General features: G+C 44.6%; 1 protein-coding gene across 4 annotated transcripts in view; it reads left to right on the top strand.

Moving 5' to 3' along the window:
- Positions 1-18,775, top strand: part of OS9 (OS9 endoplasmic reticulum lectin) — a 270,743-nt gene that overhangs the window by 217,493 nt on the left and 34,475 nt on the right. For 2 of the 4 annotated variants that reach the window (XM_078688942.1, XM_078688943.1), the window contains exons 11-12: positions 11,302-11,535; positions 12,641-12,836. In XM_078688942.1, coding sequence (XP_078545068.1) covers positions 11,302-11,535; positions 12,641-12,836 — 430 coding nt within the window. The remainder of the gene's footprint in view (positions 1-11,301; positions 11,536-12,640; positions 12,837-18,775) is intronic. The other 2 variants (XM_078688944.1, XM_078688941.1) reach the window with 1 other exon arrangement.

Here is an 18,775-nt window from a genome sequence, read left to right as displayed (position 1 = left end):
AAGGGCCAGATTCTCAGAATCTGGCCCTTTGCGAGCCGATTTCGGCTTGATGAATCAGGCTGATAGATCCTAAAAGGAAATACATTTTTATTGGAGCTTGGGCGTTAAAGATTTAACATTGTGACAACTTATCCTTCTTTGGGGAAAATCTTTTCAGGCAACTTAAAGGAAAAGGAATGTGTCAAACACATTTCTTTCAAGGAATTACATCACGCTAATGGGCTAAGGGTTTTTTATAATGGCTTTAGGTGTATGTGTTTTGCCCATTTATTATTGGTTTGCTGTTTAAAAATTCCCCCAATTTTACTTAATGTTTCAGAAATAATAATGTTACAAAATGAGATTTTTTTAAAAAGATTGAAGGTCAAATATTGAGTAAGCTAAGCAAATTGAATACACTTGCTGCAACTCAGCTGATAGTAGAAAAAAAATTGGTCTAATCAGTACTTTTGTTCTGGCCCTAGCTGCAATGCTATGTTGGGGTTATCGCCTGTTCACTAGTGCCGAGAATTCATTAAGGAACTTAAAGTACTTAGAAATGTTGAATTTGAAGAAGGAAATGTGTGTGTTTTACAGAAATTATATTTTTGCACTAAAACTGTTTAAGATACAGCAGGAGGATTTTGCTCGTTTGTCTTTCTTCCAGTTAAAATATCTGTTAAAACAGTTCTCTGCCAATCTCTGTCCGAGGATTAATATTGATTTTAGCTTAACAAAAAAGGGAAAGCTTGCTCCAGTTATATTCTCACGCTATTCTAAAAGTCCTCAAATGTATTTAACATGGAACCTTGATCATGATATTTACGGTCTCTCCTTGCTACTGAGAATTAATGTATTACCTCTGAAGTGTTTAATGGTCGGATGGCGGAACGAACCAGCTAAGGAAAGAATCTGTGATTTAGTTAATATTAGTATACAAGATCTTAATCATATAATCTTCACTTGTCCTGTACTTCACTTTTCCTTGTTGACAATTCTTAAGGCCTTTGTTTTTAAAATATAATTGCCTTCTCTGTTTATACAGCTTGTCGACCTCTTTAATGTTCCTCAAAATGAAATGATTTGTTATAAAATTAGTACGTTTGATTTTTTTTTTTAATGTGTATTGAAGTGAACTTGAGATGTTAAATTATGTGTGGACCTCTTTGGAGATCTAAATCTTTTAAGGATATGGCACCCTTTTATAATCACACTTCGTTCTCCTGGATATATTAAAAGTGACCCATTTCAGGGTAAACTCTCTACCTTTTATATCTATATCCAGGGCTCTTACATCCAAGACTCTGCTGCGTAAGTGTAGACACTGAACCACGGCAACGTTTTTCGTTAGCTCCTTCCTTGAAATCTATTTATTATCCTGCCAGGACAGGAAGAGATGGAACACCCGGTTTACATCCCAGACGACAGTCTACCTTGGTTCAAGAGGAAGAGAGAATATGATGCCCCTAAGTAGTTTGATAACCAATAGGGGCTCACCCACCAGGAGGCCCTTGATTGGGAGATGTTGACTGAAATAACCAACCTGAATGTATTAACTGACCTACATGACCTGTTAACAAGGCAATTTAGGACATAAACTATGTTTGTCCCCATGGGATCCAGACTTCGAGCACGCCCAAGCCATTTATCTTGACCATGCCGATGTTATACCTCTTGACTGTGCCATCCACCCCTGCTCTACTGAGTAAGGTCTCAGCTTTTCTTGAAAGACCCTGGAACTTCAATTTTTCTTAGGTAGTCTTCCATGTCATGAGATGCAATGTGCCTTACATTATCAGGTTGTTAGGTTTCCCCATGGTCCCCAAGGAGATCCTGAAACAGAGGAAGGTAGATTGTTGAATCACAGGAACGTTCCATCGGACCTGAAAACCAGACTTGAGAACTCCGCAGCAGGGTCCCTACCAATCGGTATGCCTGCTCCCTCCATGCCCAAGCAGAGAGATGCATTATACTAGGAAAGAGGCAACAAACCTCAGTGCCTTTGGATAGCAGTTATTCCCTCTACTTTTAGTGAGGTCTTTAAGGTTTTCCCTCCTGCTTCCTACTCTGATGTGGATACAGCTTTGTCTGCATACCATGATTCACTTACCACACTCGATCAAATAACCCCTCTTAAAAAATATATGTCCTTCTCCCCTAGGAAAAGAGCTCCATGGTACACTGACACCCTGCATCAGGAAAAGTCTTTTTGCAAATGTCTTGAACGCAGATGGCGTCTTACGAAGTCCCCTGAGGATAAATACCGGACAAGCTAGGAACCTATCATAACATCATTAAGGCAGCTCAAAAAGCACACCTAACTTCTTCAATTTTCAGTCCGGGCAACTCCACTAAAGAGTTATATAAGCATTTATACAGCTTTATGAAACCAATTGCTTTTGCTTCCACAATTGTGGCTTCTTAATTCCTTTGTGAATGGTCTAGCACACTTTTTTAAAGTTAAGATTGATATAGTTTATAAGAACTTCTCAGCCAGACTGGAAAGATAATCTGATTTCAAATCTACTACCAGACGCCATGGCTGTTTTGACTGATTTTTGAATTCTGCTCTGTGGGTCAGGTGCAGGAGATGCTCTCGTTCAGCCCCAATTCAGTTAAAGTGAAAGACAAATTTGTGGGCTGCAAGAGAAATTACTGATTGGATGAATAACAACTGCCTCCAACTAAACAGCGAGAGGACAGAGATCATGCTATTTGACAAAGCAAACGGGCTATGGCTATGGTCAGCAGACTGGTGGCCCCTTGAACATGGGCCAGTCCCAGCACCTAAGCAGGTGGTGAAAGATCTTGAAGTGAAAATAGACCAATCACTCTCTATCATAGATCAATTTAATGCCATATGTGGCTCCTGCTATGCGATAATGAGGGTTCTAAAGAAAGGTTTTCCCTGACTCCCGGATTCCTCTCGATAAACCCTGGTCCAGGCTTTTATAACGAGTGGCCTGGACTATGGGAACACTTTACTGGTTGCAGTAAATAACACCCTGCTTACCAAGCTGCAGGTAATGCAGAATACAGCTTCCCGGCTGATCTTCCTGTACGATCCTCCTCTTCCCCTGTCTTAAAAAAACTACATAGGCTGGCTATCAGAAAGCAGGTTGTCTTTAAATTCTGCTGTCTGACACGTAAGGCCCTTCACAGGGCCCACCCAGCATATTTGTCCTCACAACTCAGTTACTACCTGCCATCCAGACAACTAAGGGCCTCAAACCAAGCGTACCTGCTGAGCCCACGTATCCTCACCTCTAGATTCGGGGGCAGATCCTTCTCCTATATGGCTCCACTCCACAGGGACAAACTTCCACTTCATCTTTGAACCTGCGCAGACTTCACAGATTTTAAAAATATGCTAAAAACCTGGTTGTTCTAGAATGCCCTCATCTGCAACAATCAGCACAGCATCCAGATACTCTTCTGGGAGTAAGTCATGCGCTATATCAAGACACTATATCGTAAAATATAATTATCCTTGAAAACAGGATAAACTAACAACCTACTTTCACCGACCAGTCCTGACGAAATGCGTTTGTTGCTGCCACCTTCGGATCCGGCCTTCATCTGAAGTAACTGTATAGCAAGTGATCCGGACGAGACATAAAGAGGTCCGTCATGAACAGGCCCCCTTTGTTCAAGATCGTACAGAATACCCTCTAGTCTAATTTCCATGAGCTCATGTTCTGCGGGTGGTGAGAGTGCCAGTCTGCCACTTGATTGGATTTCTTTGGAAGGTATTACTCTGTCATCTGCCATCTGATTTTCCTGGCAGTGATTCCAGAAGTTCTTGGTGAGTTCTAGAGGGTCAGAGATCTCACCAGGTCGTTTATGTATTGAATTGCTGCAATGCTGTTCGTTTTCAGTAAGGCACAACATTGGATCCTGACTTTCATCCAGCACTACACTGTGAAGGACCTCACGTATAATTTCAAGCAATTGATCTTTCCGCTGAGCAGACGTTTTTCCTCCTTTGGAAAATTCCCACACTGGGCCCCCCAGCCTGTTTGGGATCCGAAATATTGCTCTCCCATTCCAGGTCTTCATGTGTGAAAGCTACCAGCCTATCTTCCCCTTGTCATCGGATAGAGGGACCATCTGTGAATACATGAGACCCCTCAGAAGGTGCCTTTTCTGAGGGGGGCATTGTAATGGAGAGGGACAGGGAACATGGCTTGGATGAATCAGGATAGTAGACCCACTAGGAGTGCGATTTGATGGAGCAATGTCCTTGGTTTAGCAAGACCTTTGCTTATTTTCCACCTTATTTTGCACATTTTCCATGATGGGAGACTCTGCGTTGCCAGAATTTTTTTTTTTTACCAGAAACGCAGAAATATGGTCTTCTGGTTTGTGATAAAGCAGATTTTTTTTATTGCGGATGAAACAGAGACCCTCCTATAGGTCCACCATCATCAGGATCTGTTCCTCTAGGCTCCTTGGGTATTGCTCTGTTAGAAGAATGTTGTTGAGGTATACTATTAGGCATCTACCTCTGTATCAGAGGTATTACATTGCCGGTTTCAGCTCCTTGATGAAACCCCACAGTGCTGAGGAAACCTTGAGGAAGAATTGTGAATTCGAAAGTCTGAGCTCCCCAAATGAATTATTGGTATCTACAATGGGGTGGGTAAACATGAACCGTAAGATATGCGTCCTTGAGGTCCAAATGAACCATCCAGTTGCTGGGCCTTAGGAGATCTCTTAAGAGGTGATGGCATCCTTCCTGAAGTGGCGGTAAACAAGCCATGTGTTGAACTCTTGGATTTATGAAGGGGCAATGACTCCCATCCCCCCCCCCCCACCTCACTCCCCATCCCCAGACCCTCTTTTTCACAAGAAAAATATTGCTCCAAAAACTGTTAGACGGATCCAACATAGGGGTTATTGTGCCGTTGGCATCTAGCTCCATTATGCCTCCTCCACTACGGTGGTGATCTGCTCTGAGAAGATGCGGGGACGGGGTGTAAGCTTTGGTATGGGGGAACCATAAAAGCCTAACTGGGATCCTTCAAACTTTTGGAGAACTCATACATCTCATATTGGTGTCTGCCAATTGGTGAGAAAACCTGCCCCCTACTATTGACAGGGGAGAAGGGTGAGTGGTTACCATTAACGGAAGACAAGTTGCTGGTCCCTCTGGAACCCTGTTGACTTGGGAATCCCATGTAGGGGAAGAACCCCTAACCCTAGTCTGATCCTGCCATTGTCCCCGTATGAAGCCTTGACTTATGTAGAGGGCTGGGTATTGGAAGCGACCAGTGGATTGCCCCCTGCCACATCTTGCCCCAATGTAAAAAACGTGGGGTTAAAAATCCATTTAATGGATGCTTGCACTTTTGTCTAAGGAGATGAATGTTGAAACAAACTAGCCCAGTTCTTTTATGAAAGGGTCTCTGAATAGAATTCCCTGAGCAGCCACTCCAGCCTCCAAGATGGCCAGGCCCCCAACTTTGAGTCAACTTTAATTAGGAGTGACTGGCGTCTCTCTGTCAATATAGCACAATTAATGTTGGTCAGCAATATAATAGCCCGCTGTGCCCAGCTGATCGGGGGAGATTAGGGATCCTAATTCCTTGGCCTCCTCTGCCATGTCAAGGATTTTCGTCACCCGGCCAATGACATCCAAGAGCTTGTTGTGGCATGACCACCAGGAACGGTCATTCCCCTTCTTGGGATCCCAGACATGCTTGGCAGGTAGGGGGCAATTCTGATGTATATTTCTAGTGTTCCCGCCACTTTGCTGTCCAAAGATGAACTGGGGCGGTCCGCTCAAAGGTGGTTACGAATTTCTTTATCAAGAGCTTCTGCTGCCTGCCCACCACGTAGGTGGCCACTTTCTTGCCCAGGGCCCATTCGGAGGATGGGGTGGAAGATATACTCTTGGTCCTGCATGTTGGACACTGTTTTAGAGGGGTTCCCCTTTACAGTGGTCCCTGGCGCTGGAAGTGAGGTACAACTGAACAGTGCTAAGATCTGTTCTGTTTCAAATCAACCTCTGAGTCGCCTTTGAAGTCATCCCTGTCAGAGGGCATTGGAAAATGCGGAATCAGGGTATCAGGGTCTTGGCATCCTAGAGTGGAGCCCTTAAATTAGGGATAGTAGTGAGTTCCTCTCCAGGGTGGACATTATGTGACAAAAAGACCCTCTAAAGCCAGTCAAAGGCATCAAGGTTGACTCCCTGGGTATGCTTTCTTTTGACCCCACCTTAGAAGGGCTCGATTCAAGGTGTCCCCGAGGTTGAGGTACGCTGAAAGTCCAGATTGGTCTTCCATCCGGGGAGTGATTGAAATCACATCTGTGCTAGCTGCATTAACCACGGCATTGGATACAGGTTTATGTATAGAGCAGTGGCGTGTGCTGCCCCGGCTGCTGGAGTTGGGGAGGGGGGGGGGGGGGGGGGAGGGGGGGGGAAGGGGAATGCTGCCAGATTCCCGGCGTTTGCTGCCCCTGCGGCATATCTATACCAGTGTACGCCACTGGTATAGAAGCATCTACGGCCTCACAAAATTTATCATCAGTCCTGCCTGTAAAATTCCTCCAACCTCTGCATGGTGTGGGCTTGGTTTAATACTGGGGGGCTCAATGAACCCTATATGGCCATGATAGCGTGATCATATGGGTCTTTTGCCCTGAGGACTTGTCATGCACTATCAGTTGTCTGAAGGCCAGTGTAAAACAGTGAGCCATTGCCTGGGTGGGTGTCCCTGTATGTGCAGTAGTTGTTTACTGCTTTGTAATACCTATATCTTTGTGTACAGACTCCCTACAAGGGCAATTCAGTGAAAATGAGCACATCCTAAGCGAGGAGCTCCAACCTAGAGCACAGTCCGCCCCACAGGGAGGCCGCACACGGAGCGCTGTGAGCATAGTGCAAACTCACCCAACCCGTAAAGCACAGTAATCTCATAATAAATAAACACATAAAACACAGTAATTGTTGGAGAAAATATTGCTGCAGGTTTATTTCGTACAAGAAATATGCCAAAATGGTGAGTCAACTTACAGGCGATCAGTGCAGGCAGCAGTGACTCCCCTAAGCTGCCCTGCCCACCTGATGAGTCAAATTGCACAGTGGCCTAACCAATTGGTGCTAACCATTTTGGAGGAATTTCCCCCCCTTACATCCTGTGGACCACCAGTCCACCCATTTACTTACGTCCCTTGAGGGGGCGGAGCATATCCAGGCAAGCCCCCGGTTGCTCAGGTTTACGACAGCCCGAAGGACTAACTGGGCACTGTCGTTACTCCAGTGTCCTGCCATAAGGAGTTCCTGGGGTTGTTTGGCATTTGCACCCTTCTTGTGCTCCTGAAGAAGGTACCCCTATGTACCATTCAGCCTCTAGATCGCCCTGTAACTCCATCTGCAAAACAAAATAACAACTTAACGGCCTTCCTACCCTAGCCACCCATCCAGCCGACACACCAGGTAAGCAGTAGGGAGGGTGACAGCATGTGAACCTCTGCGCAAAAGGAACGCTGGATGGGCGGGGGAGGTATATATACCTTCGCCCCGCCCATTCGGGGCGCCGGATGTGACTCAAGCAATGCGCCGGACTCCGGAGGTCTAACCACTAGACCCGTGGGTTGTGCCAAATTTGGCACCAAGGTGGCCGCCCTCTGATGAGGACCCCCTGCGTGGGCAGCAGGCAGCCTCTTTCCTGCGGTCCGCCGTGAATAAAACATGGTCCTTAGCCACTGTACGTTGTTAAAGTACAAGTAAGAGCATAAAACAATGTATCTTCTGTAAGAAATAGCTCATGTTTCTATATGGAGCACAGTGGATGCTGGAGCATCGAAGAAAGCATGGACATGACAGACGGCAAGGAACAATGAAGAATGGACTGCTCGGTGATTGGCTACAGCTTTGTGTTGGCTTTTCCTGTGTGTTAATGGGAAAGAGAGTTTGTTAATGTATAACATGGCTGCTGGAAATAAAATGTGAATAAAGGATAGCATAATCCTTGCCTCCGGTGCTGATATAAAATCACATACAACTCACTCAGTCTCCCCTATTTGGAACAAACTGCTGTTTTTCACTAGTGCCAGATACAAAGGAAATGCTTCACAGTAGCATGTCCTTTTTTAGGTCTCGCACTTGGCGACGCATGTCGCCAGCGAGACCTATTGTTGTTGTTTTCCCTCCCAAGTGGTACAGCCGGTGCACGAGCAGACTCCGGTCTGTGAACGCGCTTCCCAGAAACAGTGAACAGCTTGTGCGCGCGTGCTCAACTATAATTAACGCGCACCACGTCTTCCGGAGCGGAGCACTCAACTATAATTAACGCGTGCACAAGCTGTTCGCAGTTTTTTTTCTTTTGTGCTGTTCGTGACACGCTTGTTCTATCCTTAAGTGAAAGCACTTGGTCCCTGCGCTAATAAGTAACTGAACGATCAGGGAGGGGTGCAAAGTAGTACCACTGTCCGGGAACAGAAGTACGGATCCGCATGAGGTCTCAGGTAGATGAGGGTGGGTGGCATAACGAAGGTCCGCCGTCAGGCGAGGAGGGCTCTAGAGATGCGAGCCTCTCTCTGAGCGGGGGCGTTGCGGTTAAGTTAGGAAGGTGGGGTGAGAGGATTAGAATACGACCCCCCCAAGCTGTGTACTTGTTTAAGAAAGGTAACGCACGTCATCGCCTTCGCCCACCCACTGCGTCAATACCTGCAACTACGGCCTGCGAGCCGTACTCCTCCTCCCCCTTCCCCCCCCCAATGTTCTAGCTTTGCCCCGAGACCAACCAGCGAGGCTCCGTGCTCACGGCATCGGGCTACGAGCACAACTACGGGCCCTCAGCCACGACCCCTGGACACCAGCCCCGACCGACCAGCTGATATATGCCCCCCAAGGGCCCCCGCGGCACTCACCTGAGAGCATGTCGATGGCCTTCATCGCCCAGGTCTCGTCGGGGCAGTCCACAAGGCCTATCCCGACTTAAGCAGAAACTGCCCGGTGAATGGGATTTTGGACTGCTTAAATAGGCTCTCCAGGTCCTGGGTGCTCACCGCCTCGCTCAGGTTCCCGATGTACAGCTTGTTAATCTTTTTCTGTGTGCAAACGGCCACCAAACGCGTTACACAGCCAACTGGTTTTAACTCGAGAAGCAAAAAAACATAAAACCTAATCAACGCAGTTGCGCATATACAGGATTTGAAAAAAAGAGCAGGTTGATAGTTGAGTGGGATTGAAAAAGAGTGTGAAATAAAAAATGAAATGCCTTAATTTCATTCCAGAATGTGTAAATTTAAAAAAACCTTTTCCGAGACTAGAATGGCGGGCTTGGGAAGAAACCGGAGAAGGAGAAAACTACTATTTGTCTTCCCCCACCTCCCAAATCCCTGGCAGGCCGACTGCGAAAATGTCACACTACGTTAGCGCCGGCACCGCCTCCAAATAAAACCAATAGAAAAAAACACTTTAATATTCCGGCCTTTTTTTCAATGAGCCACGTGTTCAAACTACAAATCAACTTCTCACGTGAGGAATCGCGGCTCTTCAATTAGATAGTAGATTCAGCGAGAGAGGAGGGGGTGGATCGCTGGAGTGGGATTGGACAGTAAAGAGGCAGAGGGCGGTTAAGCGAAGAAAGGGAGGGAGCTTGAGGGGGCGGAGAAAGCCAGCGCTGGAATAACCCTTCAGTGAGATGAGCAGCCGGTTAGTCACAGGCTGCGGGTAATGCCGTCGAGGTCATCCGCTCCTTAATGAACTACACCTATTTAAACAATTTATGAGGCGGATGGTAGGGTAACTCATTTGGTGGATGCTTAGGAGTTACTTTAGTTTTATTAAGCTGTCGCGTGGCAGGCAGTATGTACGACTTTCAAGTGTGCAAATAAATGAAATAGAAATAGAAGCTTTTTAGATCGCAGGTTAACGTGACGTACTACTTTCCTCAACCTCCTTCTTGAATTATTTATTGGATACCCTTCTGTGCTTTTAATTAGAAGTGATAAACTAAAGAAGTGTGGACTTTGGCAGGGAAGGGACAGAACTGCCTATCAAATGGGGTTGGTAATAGCTATTATTTATTTATATACTTGTTATTTGTTGCCTTTTAATTGGCCAGAGCTGGGTTGACTGAAGCATGTGATTGCATTCTTTATGTGATAAAAGTTTTTGTCAAATTACGTTTTTGTTTTTCTTTTTGGCGTATGATGAGATTAACTGATTTGCTCAGAATCACAGGGATGTTGTGCCCAGACCTGAGACTTTTGGCTCTGCCATTACCTTTTGTTCATGCTGTACAGCATGGGCATTGCGGACTTCGGCATGGATTTGTAAACCATGACTGTTGTGTAGCATTGCTAATAATAATAATACTAACAAGCATTGGCATAGCCAATAGGTATCGCATTTGTGAGAGTTTGAGCTGTTGGCATTGTAAATGACAATCTCTTTTATTTACGTGTTGGTTTTTAAAACATAAATAAAAGGCATAAACTCTCGCAAATGCGAGACCTATTGCATTGCAAATGCTTGTTTTAGTTTTCAATACTGTAAGATTGTTAACAGAGCAGTTACAGAGTGTCATTCAAAGGTTAGAAGGAAATAAGTGTTCCTCCAAGACCTCTTCATAGCGGCATAAACATCTTTAAGAAAAACAGGCTGGGGAACTTTTTTTTTTACATGCAATTATCTTTCTCTTCCAACGCAGGCACTATAGCCTGCAAAATTCTTTCATTTCTGATGCTAGTTATGAAAATCTACAATGTGCATTAAGTGCGAATTAACGGTGTGGCAAAAAGTCTCATAGCATCCTTTGCATTTAGTAGAAGTGTTTCTAAAATGACTACCATTTTCAACATCTAACATACAAATATGCATGCAAAAAATAAACCAATTACAAATAATCCCGATCATTCTCCAATATCACAAACATGTTTACGTTTCTTTCACTGCTTTCTTCCTTCCCAGAAATAGTGGCGTGGTTTACTATGTATTTAAAAGTCTATGGTCATAGCATCTATGCCACTGCTTGGTATTGTATTATTTGCTCCTGTTTTGCAATTAAGCATGGCATTAGCATTTATAAACTATGCTCTTCGTGAATGGACATACATTTATATCGGTAGAAATAGAGAGAAAGTCAGTGGTGTGTGTAGAGAGCCATAAGAGTAATCCATCTAGGATTGATACCCTTTTGGGCAGCTGAGCGCTCATTTTGCCCTAGTAGACAAATTAGCCTAGAATTGGATGTTTTCCTCATCAGCGAAAAGTTGATTGAGTAGATACTGAGTCGCAGTCCACTGTAAAGTATCCCAGGTGATAAGTTAGTCTGTTGGAACAGCTTTGATCTTTGTTGTCTCCTGTAGCAGGAGGATGAGGAGATCCCACCGGACGAGTTGACTCAAAGCACAGAAACCCCAGCGAGCGAGGACGTGTTGCAAACTGAGAAACCACCCGGAGAAGATGATGATGAGAGCGAGCTCCTCCGAGAGTTTGAGAAAGAGCTTGAGGATATCCTCTTACCCAAATCTGAAATGTCCGAGATAAAAGAGGATGTGAAAGCTGGAATGGAAAATGAATTTGACAACATAATTGATGAGGTAATGTATGCTTTTGCTGTGCTCATTTTTGCTGTGATGCAGCACCCAGTGAGAATTCTGAAATGTTCAGAGCTACAGAAGTGGGCATGGATGACTTCTGGTCGAGCTCCTGTAGCATGTCAAAGGCTGGGCGTCTCTGTCCTGCCTTGTTATTTGTAACCAAGACTAGACCTGATGCTTCCTTTAACTTGAGTCACTGAGCCTGCTTTGTCCATTAATGCTTGCCTTTATTATATGGCTCGGTCAGCACTTGCCAGGTGGTGATGTTTTCTTGTTTTGATAGAACTCTAAAATTAATAGTCACCCTCTTTAGCCAAAAGAGACAGGGTAGGTCAAACAATTTCTAAAAAACAAATTCCCTTTTGTACTTTATAAATTAAAAAAAGTTTGTATTGCAATGATGTTTTTTTAATAACCAATGGATGATAGACACACTGTGATATTATTTAGCATGTTGATGATGAATTTCTGTAAACTGGTGAAATTCTGTAAGACGGCCAACGACTGCCTAAATTGTATGTTTACATTTTTTTAAATAAAAGTAAAATATTTTTGTATATGAATATTAATAAATACTCTTGAATAAGAACAGGAGACAGATGTTGATTAAAAATACTGATTACTGTATTATTACATTGTACATCTTTCAGTGTATACTTGTAGTGGTCATAGTACAAAAGAGAATTTGTTTTTTTGAGATTCTTTTCTTGTTTTGTGCATCCTGGTGCCTCTCAGCCTAGTGAATGCTTATTTTGACACACATCCCTAACCACTGAGTTCTAGGGCTGGCCAATGCCTCTTGGCTTCTCCAACCCTGCTAATGCTTGCCTCGGCCAGCACCTAGGCCGGTCACAATGAGCTGATGCATGCCTTGGTCTCGGTCATTCACTTTTTATCCTTGGGACTTTCCCTGGTCTAGATGTATTATACACCTGTGATCCCCATCTAACAGGACCTCTTGTGGCATATTGCCACTGAATTTGCAAGTGTAAGAAGACTGAGGCATAAGGGGTGTTTAAGCAGTTGTCATGGCTTTGCAAGTGTGGCCTAACCGTTTCACTGGGGCATAAAATGCCTGCACCTTCTCAGTGTCATTCTTTTACAGACTCAGGAGGAGTTGGCTGCTGAGGGCCTGAAAGGCGAGTTTGACCGGAAGCAAGCATCCAAATATCTGGCCTCGACATTGAACAAACTGATCAACAGGCTAGATGATAAAGACCCAGACCCGGGGACTGATCAAGAAGTAGGGGACGAAGACCTAGCAAGGGGGAACCCAGGCCCTGCTGCCAAAAATGTTGACGGTACGGACTGCTTTATACACTTGTAAATACAGGATAGCAGTGGTATTGAATATAAATCTAGCCAACAGGGCCATGTTCCAGTCTAGCACATTGTTCTGTATGGAAAACATATGAATGTCCAAACGTGCTATTTTTGAAAGAATGGACCTTCACGTGCTTTCCTGTTTGCCATCAAGGAGAGCAAGCTCCGAAAAGGTGCCATCATCATAGACCCTTCTGGTGCCCTGAAGTCACGTGATGGTTACTGTCCTATGGTGCTTGCATTTTGCTAAGGATTATCAAAAAAGGGAGTGAAGAGGTGGTGCAACTCGGCACCGCGGTGGGCTAATCCTCCTCTTATGAAAGCATGAATAATCAACAAAGACCACCTGAAAAGAAAATATTCAGTACATATTCCGATGTTGTTGGAATATACTCAGTGTGTTAAAATACCCCTCACACACCAAAAGGGCCCTTGGTGTCATGCTTCATCATCGGGGTCTTCCCGCCCCCGCTGCGGGACGGGCAGTGCTGCGACAAGCGGCTACGCCGGAGCACCTTTTTAGTGTGAGTGCTATGTGAGTGATGATGGAGTGAGTGTCAGTGGGGTCAGGAGTGATAAACAGTGAAATTAAAAGATACCTGGCCTGGTGTTTAGAAAAAATTATTTAATAGGCACTGGCTGGTATCGTTAAAAGGGGTGAGGCGGAGGGCAAGAACGGGTTACTAGTCTTGCTCTCCTGTGTGGGTCAACATGTTTCGGGGCGACATGCCCCTTCGTCAGGACCGGGTATATAGATCCCCCTGTCACTCACTAATGCGCTCCCACAGATAGAGAGTGTTATGTTTGATCAATGTGTATGGATATACTTTATAGATACACGTGAAAAAGCTAGGTCAGTAATACTGATGATATAAGCCTGAAAGGATAAGAACACAGGATTTAGAAAGAGCGCGGATCCCAATGCGCTTTACTAGTGAATACCTGTAAGGAAAGAAAATACACAGAAGGGAAAGAAACACACTTGTAGGTTGTTACATGCCACGCCAAAGATTTCTTGGGGGGACCAGGTTTTGCCCAATATGGAAAGAAAAATATAAAGAAGGGGAGAAATACATTCATGAGCTTTTGCATGGCACGCCTAGGATTTCAAGGGGGGGCCAGGTTGCAAAATATGGTGATAATGGGAAAGAATAGACACACATGTATACACACACAACAATATAGAGCATCAGAAACTAGCAGTAAGATGCCTATTCAACTTAGATACATACTTTTTGAATGAGGAGACAATGCCCCATGAGCCAAGCTGGGCGAAGGGTACAGAGGGTCCAACTGTGGGAAGCAATGGAGAAAAGGCAGAGATAGTATCGCCAGGACCTAGATTAGCAACTTACACTAGATAGATTAGAGTAGTGTATTCCAGGTCAGGTCTATCGGCTGTGCCGTACTTACTCAACCCCCACACCTCAGTGCTTCCTCCTTCGTCAGTGGCTTCCGTGGTAATGGTAAGCCTGGGTGGGGCGGGTCTTTTTATAGTCTGGCAGAGGCTTGTTAATTGGGCCCTGATTGATTAACTCGAAACCGCTGTGAGCGTTTGGTCGAGTAGTTAGGGCTGGTAACCAGAGCGGCCATTGTTAAATGTCCGAGGTCGGCTGGGCGGAGGTAGATTCTTAGGGATAATTGCAAGGATCCGAATGTCTTGTACTCATGTTAGATAGCGGTAGGCAGAAGGTGTCGATAAGTGGGATACACCCTTGGTCCGCGCAGCGTGTGTGCCGATGCAGGAGCGCATGCGCGGTGATGCTCCGTGATGAGTATTCACTCGGCGCATGCGCGTTGGTGTTTCGTTTAGGGTCTGTCTCTGCGCATGCGCGGGAGAGAGGCGTTTCTTCGCACTGATCAATCAGGATCCCTGGTATTGTTCACAAGCAGGGGGAGCTCTGAGCAGTTTAAGAAAAGCCACATTGGAGACACACTCATCTCTTGTTATTATTATAGTAGAACTAGGGGAAAATATCTGTATTTTTGTCTATGCAGGCGCCATTCTATAAAAGATAAAAATACATATTCACAAATCATGTTGTACTGTGCCAGTCTACAGGTTATTAAGTTTGTTGGAAAAAGGAGCCGCTCTTATTTGATAGCAGCTGTTCAGCGGGAATATCTCTGATTTCTCGTTTTTGCAGACGTTATGGCACACAATAAAGAAAATATACATATTTACAAGTCATGTTGACCTGCACCAGCTCGCAGGTAACTGAGATTGCTGAAAGGAAAAAATTGGTGTTGTGTTCTAAATTGACACTGTATTCAAGTCCCGAACTGTGACCAGGCGTTTACTTGGTACCTGGTTAGATCATGCCTTAAATTGCGACCAGGGAATATCATCATTTAATCCTGTTAGATGGGTGCCCAAGCGGTAGACCCAACGTTGCTCTTTCGCAAGAAGGTCCTTGTCATTCCCATAGGCTTCTATGACTGTCCATTTCAGGTCATCTACACTGTGACCCATTGTGGCATAGTGGGTGGCCATTCTTGTGGTAGTTTTTTTGCAACGTACGTTGCTACGATGTTCGCCCATTCGTATTTTGACCGGCCTTGTGGTCATGCCAATGTACTCTTTCTTGCACGGGCAAGTGATCAGATAGACCAAGTTCCGGCTGTTGCAGTTAGTAAAGGAACGTTGTTCCCATGTAGACTGGTTGGAAAAAGTTATATTCCGACTTTTTCTTGTGTACTGACAAGATGTGCATGAGCCACATGGGTGGTGCCCGCCAATAGTTTTTCACGTGTATCTATAAAGTCTATCTATACACATTGATCAAACATAACACTCTCTATCTGTGGGAGCGCATTAGTGAGTGACAGGGGGATCTATATACCCGGTCCTGACGAAGGGGCATGTCGCCCCGAAACATGTTGACCCACACAGGAGAGCAAGACTAGTAACCCGTTCTTGCCCTCCGCCTCACCCCTTTTAACGATACCAGCCAGTGCCTATTAAATAATTTTTTCTAAACACCAGGCCAGGTATCTTTTAATTTCACTGTTTATCACTCCTGACCCCACTGACACTCACTCCATCATCACTCACATAGCACTCACACTAAAAAGGTGCTCCGGCGTAGCCGCTTGTCGCAGCACTGCCCCGTCCCGCAGCGGGGGCGGGAAGACCCCGATGATGAAGCATGACACCAAGGGCCCTTTTGGTGTGTGAGGGGTATTTTAACACACTGAGTATATTCCAACAACTTTGCTTGCATTTTGCTGCCACTTGTTCCCTCTGAAAGCCTGTGTATCAAAAAAGTTCTTGCAGCACTGGTTGTTTCCCACAAATCACCAGGAAGTGCCTTTAGATAGCTCTGGCGTCTTCCTGCTTGGAGAAAGTGAGAATTGTAAACCATGCCGAGGAAATACTGGTATGTTAAGAAAGTGAAGGTCCCAAAATATTCTCCTCTTATTGAATAATTTCTAATCCCGAGTGGTCTGGTATGCGACTCGACAGACAATAGAGGATGAGCTCCATGAGGGGACACCACACCCTCTACCTTGATTGAACACGCGCTTGATTATTTTTCAGGAAGCCAAAGTCTGCCTTTGAGACTTCTGTTACTTGCATTATGTGCAACAGTAAGTTTGCACCTTAAACACATCTCTGCTGCTTTTCCTATCCATTGTCGCTCCCCTTCACAGTCCATCTATTCCACAGAATGTAGAGTAATTCATTTTACAGTAATAGATTTAGGAATTGTTTGGAATAACTTCCAGATACAATAGGCCACTGATCTTAAAATACAGGCTGCAGTCGCCTGGTAGCCTACCATTAAAATATCTTAATTCTTGGCATTCTTTGTAAGATACTCCGGCATCCTAGTTGGGATGTCTCTACCCCTACAGCAGGGCATGCACAATCCGGCGTCTGTACATGCTACCCTTACTCTTTACAATGCCCCAGTACATATCTCCTTTCCCATCTCCTTCCAAACTTTCATTTAGGTTTCCTTAGTACTGAAATAGAATGGATGGCAAAGCAAATTGCAGATCTTTGTACACTGCTTTCTTCAGCGATTGAATGAGCGGTAAGTTACCATGCTGTCGGTTTCTGCCCTGGAAGCTTCAAGTGCCTAGAAGTGTTGCAGGCAGTGTTCGCTCGAAATGTTGTCCTCTGTGTGCACCGGTGACCTGTTAGTGTGCGCAATTGATTGATATGAGAAACTTGCTGCCACTGTTTGATGACATAAGAAGGGAACCTTCCATGATTCTTTCGAAGATGGCTTAATAAATGAATTTTAAATGGGCTAACAGTCACCTCTTTTAGGTAAGGTTCTGAATGAGAACTCCTGAATTAGTCAAGTGCTTCTTGCTCTACTCCGGTACTGCATCGTTCATTCTCTGTAGCTCAAAATAAATGTAGGTTCTCATCACAGGCATTCTGGAATCCGCACACTGCCCAGCATGGAGCAGAGTGTGCCTCAGACACATTGGGTGACAGCCGTATACGCTTCAGGTGCAAAGCAGAATGTGTTTGCAGCACCTGTGAAATCATACCCAGCACTATGCAAATATTGATCATTAGTGTATATTTACCTTTAGAAATAGCATCCGTGTTCCATCCTCTGACAGGACATAGAAAGTCTAATATCTCTAGGGCTTAAGGCACACGCTGTGTTCGGTGTTCCCCACAACCTGAGAATCTTACCAAAGACCTATGCACGCCCACTTCGCTACTGGGGTACATATGTAATCTGAACCTTAGACGTGTTATCCCAATTCTGATGAACAAAGACTTCACCTCCGACAATGCATCAAATAAAGCCAAGGACCGAGACCAAGCAGCCCAGCACCTCTGTTTGGGTTTTGTGGCTGACACTGTCGTGTTTAGTGAAAAAAGAACAGTCTTGAACATATAAACTATGTGCTACTCCAAGCTGAAACGTCACCTGACACACTGACTGCACAAAATCTAATGAGCTGAAAATTAAATATATAAAGCTGGCATTCAAATTGAAAAGTACACCCCAACCTAGTAATAGGATGAGTTTCAGTGAAATGCTTTTTGATATCAATCGGTTAAATATATGAGAGCATCCTTAATTGTAAGCATGAAAGGAGCATATAATACCTGATCCACCTACCTACTCTCAAACACAGGTACCCTGTAAAATAAATATCCAGGTTATTTATCGTGAAAAGAGACAAAAAAGAAATATCGTTTGTACCCTTCATGCTGGCAGTCCATCAACAAGAATCATGTCAATGTTTACCGTCACAAAACCATTATTGTAAATTTACAGAGTGTGTTCTCTATTTATTACATGAAGGTAGCTATAGCTCTACAGTCCTTTCATGTAGGTCTTGCTTTCCTCTATCAATGACAAATATTCCAGATACAAATCACATATCCTCTAGGTTCTTTTTCTGATCACTTTTTGTTACATCATTCAACAGCGCAAACGGAGCAGTAAAAACTGCTTAAGGGAGCTGCTTCAGGTAAAAGCAAAACATACTAATTTGTAATGGCGCTTGTATTTTTGTAACCTTTTTTAGGTTTCATCTGCACAGCGCTTGCAAAATCTCTTGTAAATAAAATAAATCTTAAAACAGGCTTACAGCCCGCACATGAATTCTCATTGGTTGGCTTTGCAGTCACTCTCATTTTCCTGCTTCTCATTAGTCAGCAGCACCAGGTTTCACTTCCTCTTTTCCTCTTCCTGGCACAGGGCTGTTCTATGGAACATGCACCAAGTACAGTTTCCAGTCGGCGGCTGGTGTCCTTCCACTAACCGCCCTCTTCTCAAGCTACTTTTGTTGTTGTTGCGTTCTAGCACACCTTAAGAGTGCTCGTTTTTTCTGAGGGTCTCTCCTCCTTCCCGCACCATTGCTTGCACATTGAGCCCCCTCCCCAACATCGTTGCTTGTGCAGCCCTCATGCACCCTTTCTGTATTTCATAAACCC

The sequence above is a fragment of the Lissotriton helveticus genome, chromosome 1_1, assembly GCF_964261635.1.
Source record: "Lissotriton helveticus chromosome 1_1, aLisHel1.1, whole genome shotgun sequence".
In the NCBI taxonomy this organism is placed as follows: Eukaryota; Metazoa; Chordata; class Amphibia; order Caudata; family Salamandridae; genus Lissotriton; species Lissotriton helveticus.
Note: the sequence above shows the minus strand (reverse complement) of the source record. Positions and strands in the feature narration are given on the sequence as shown.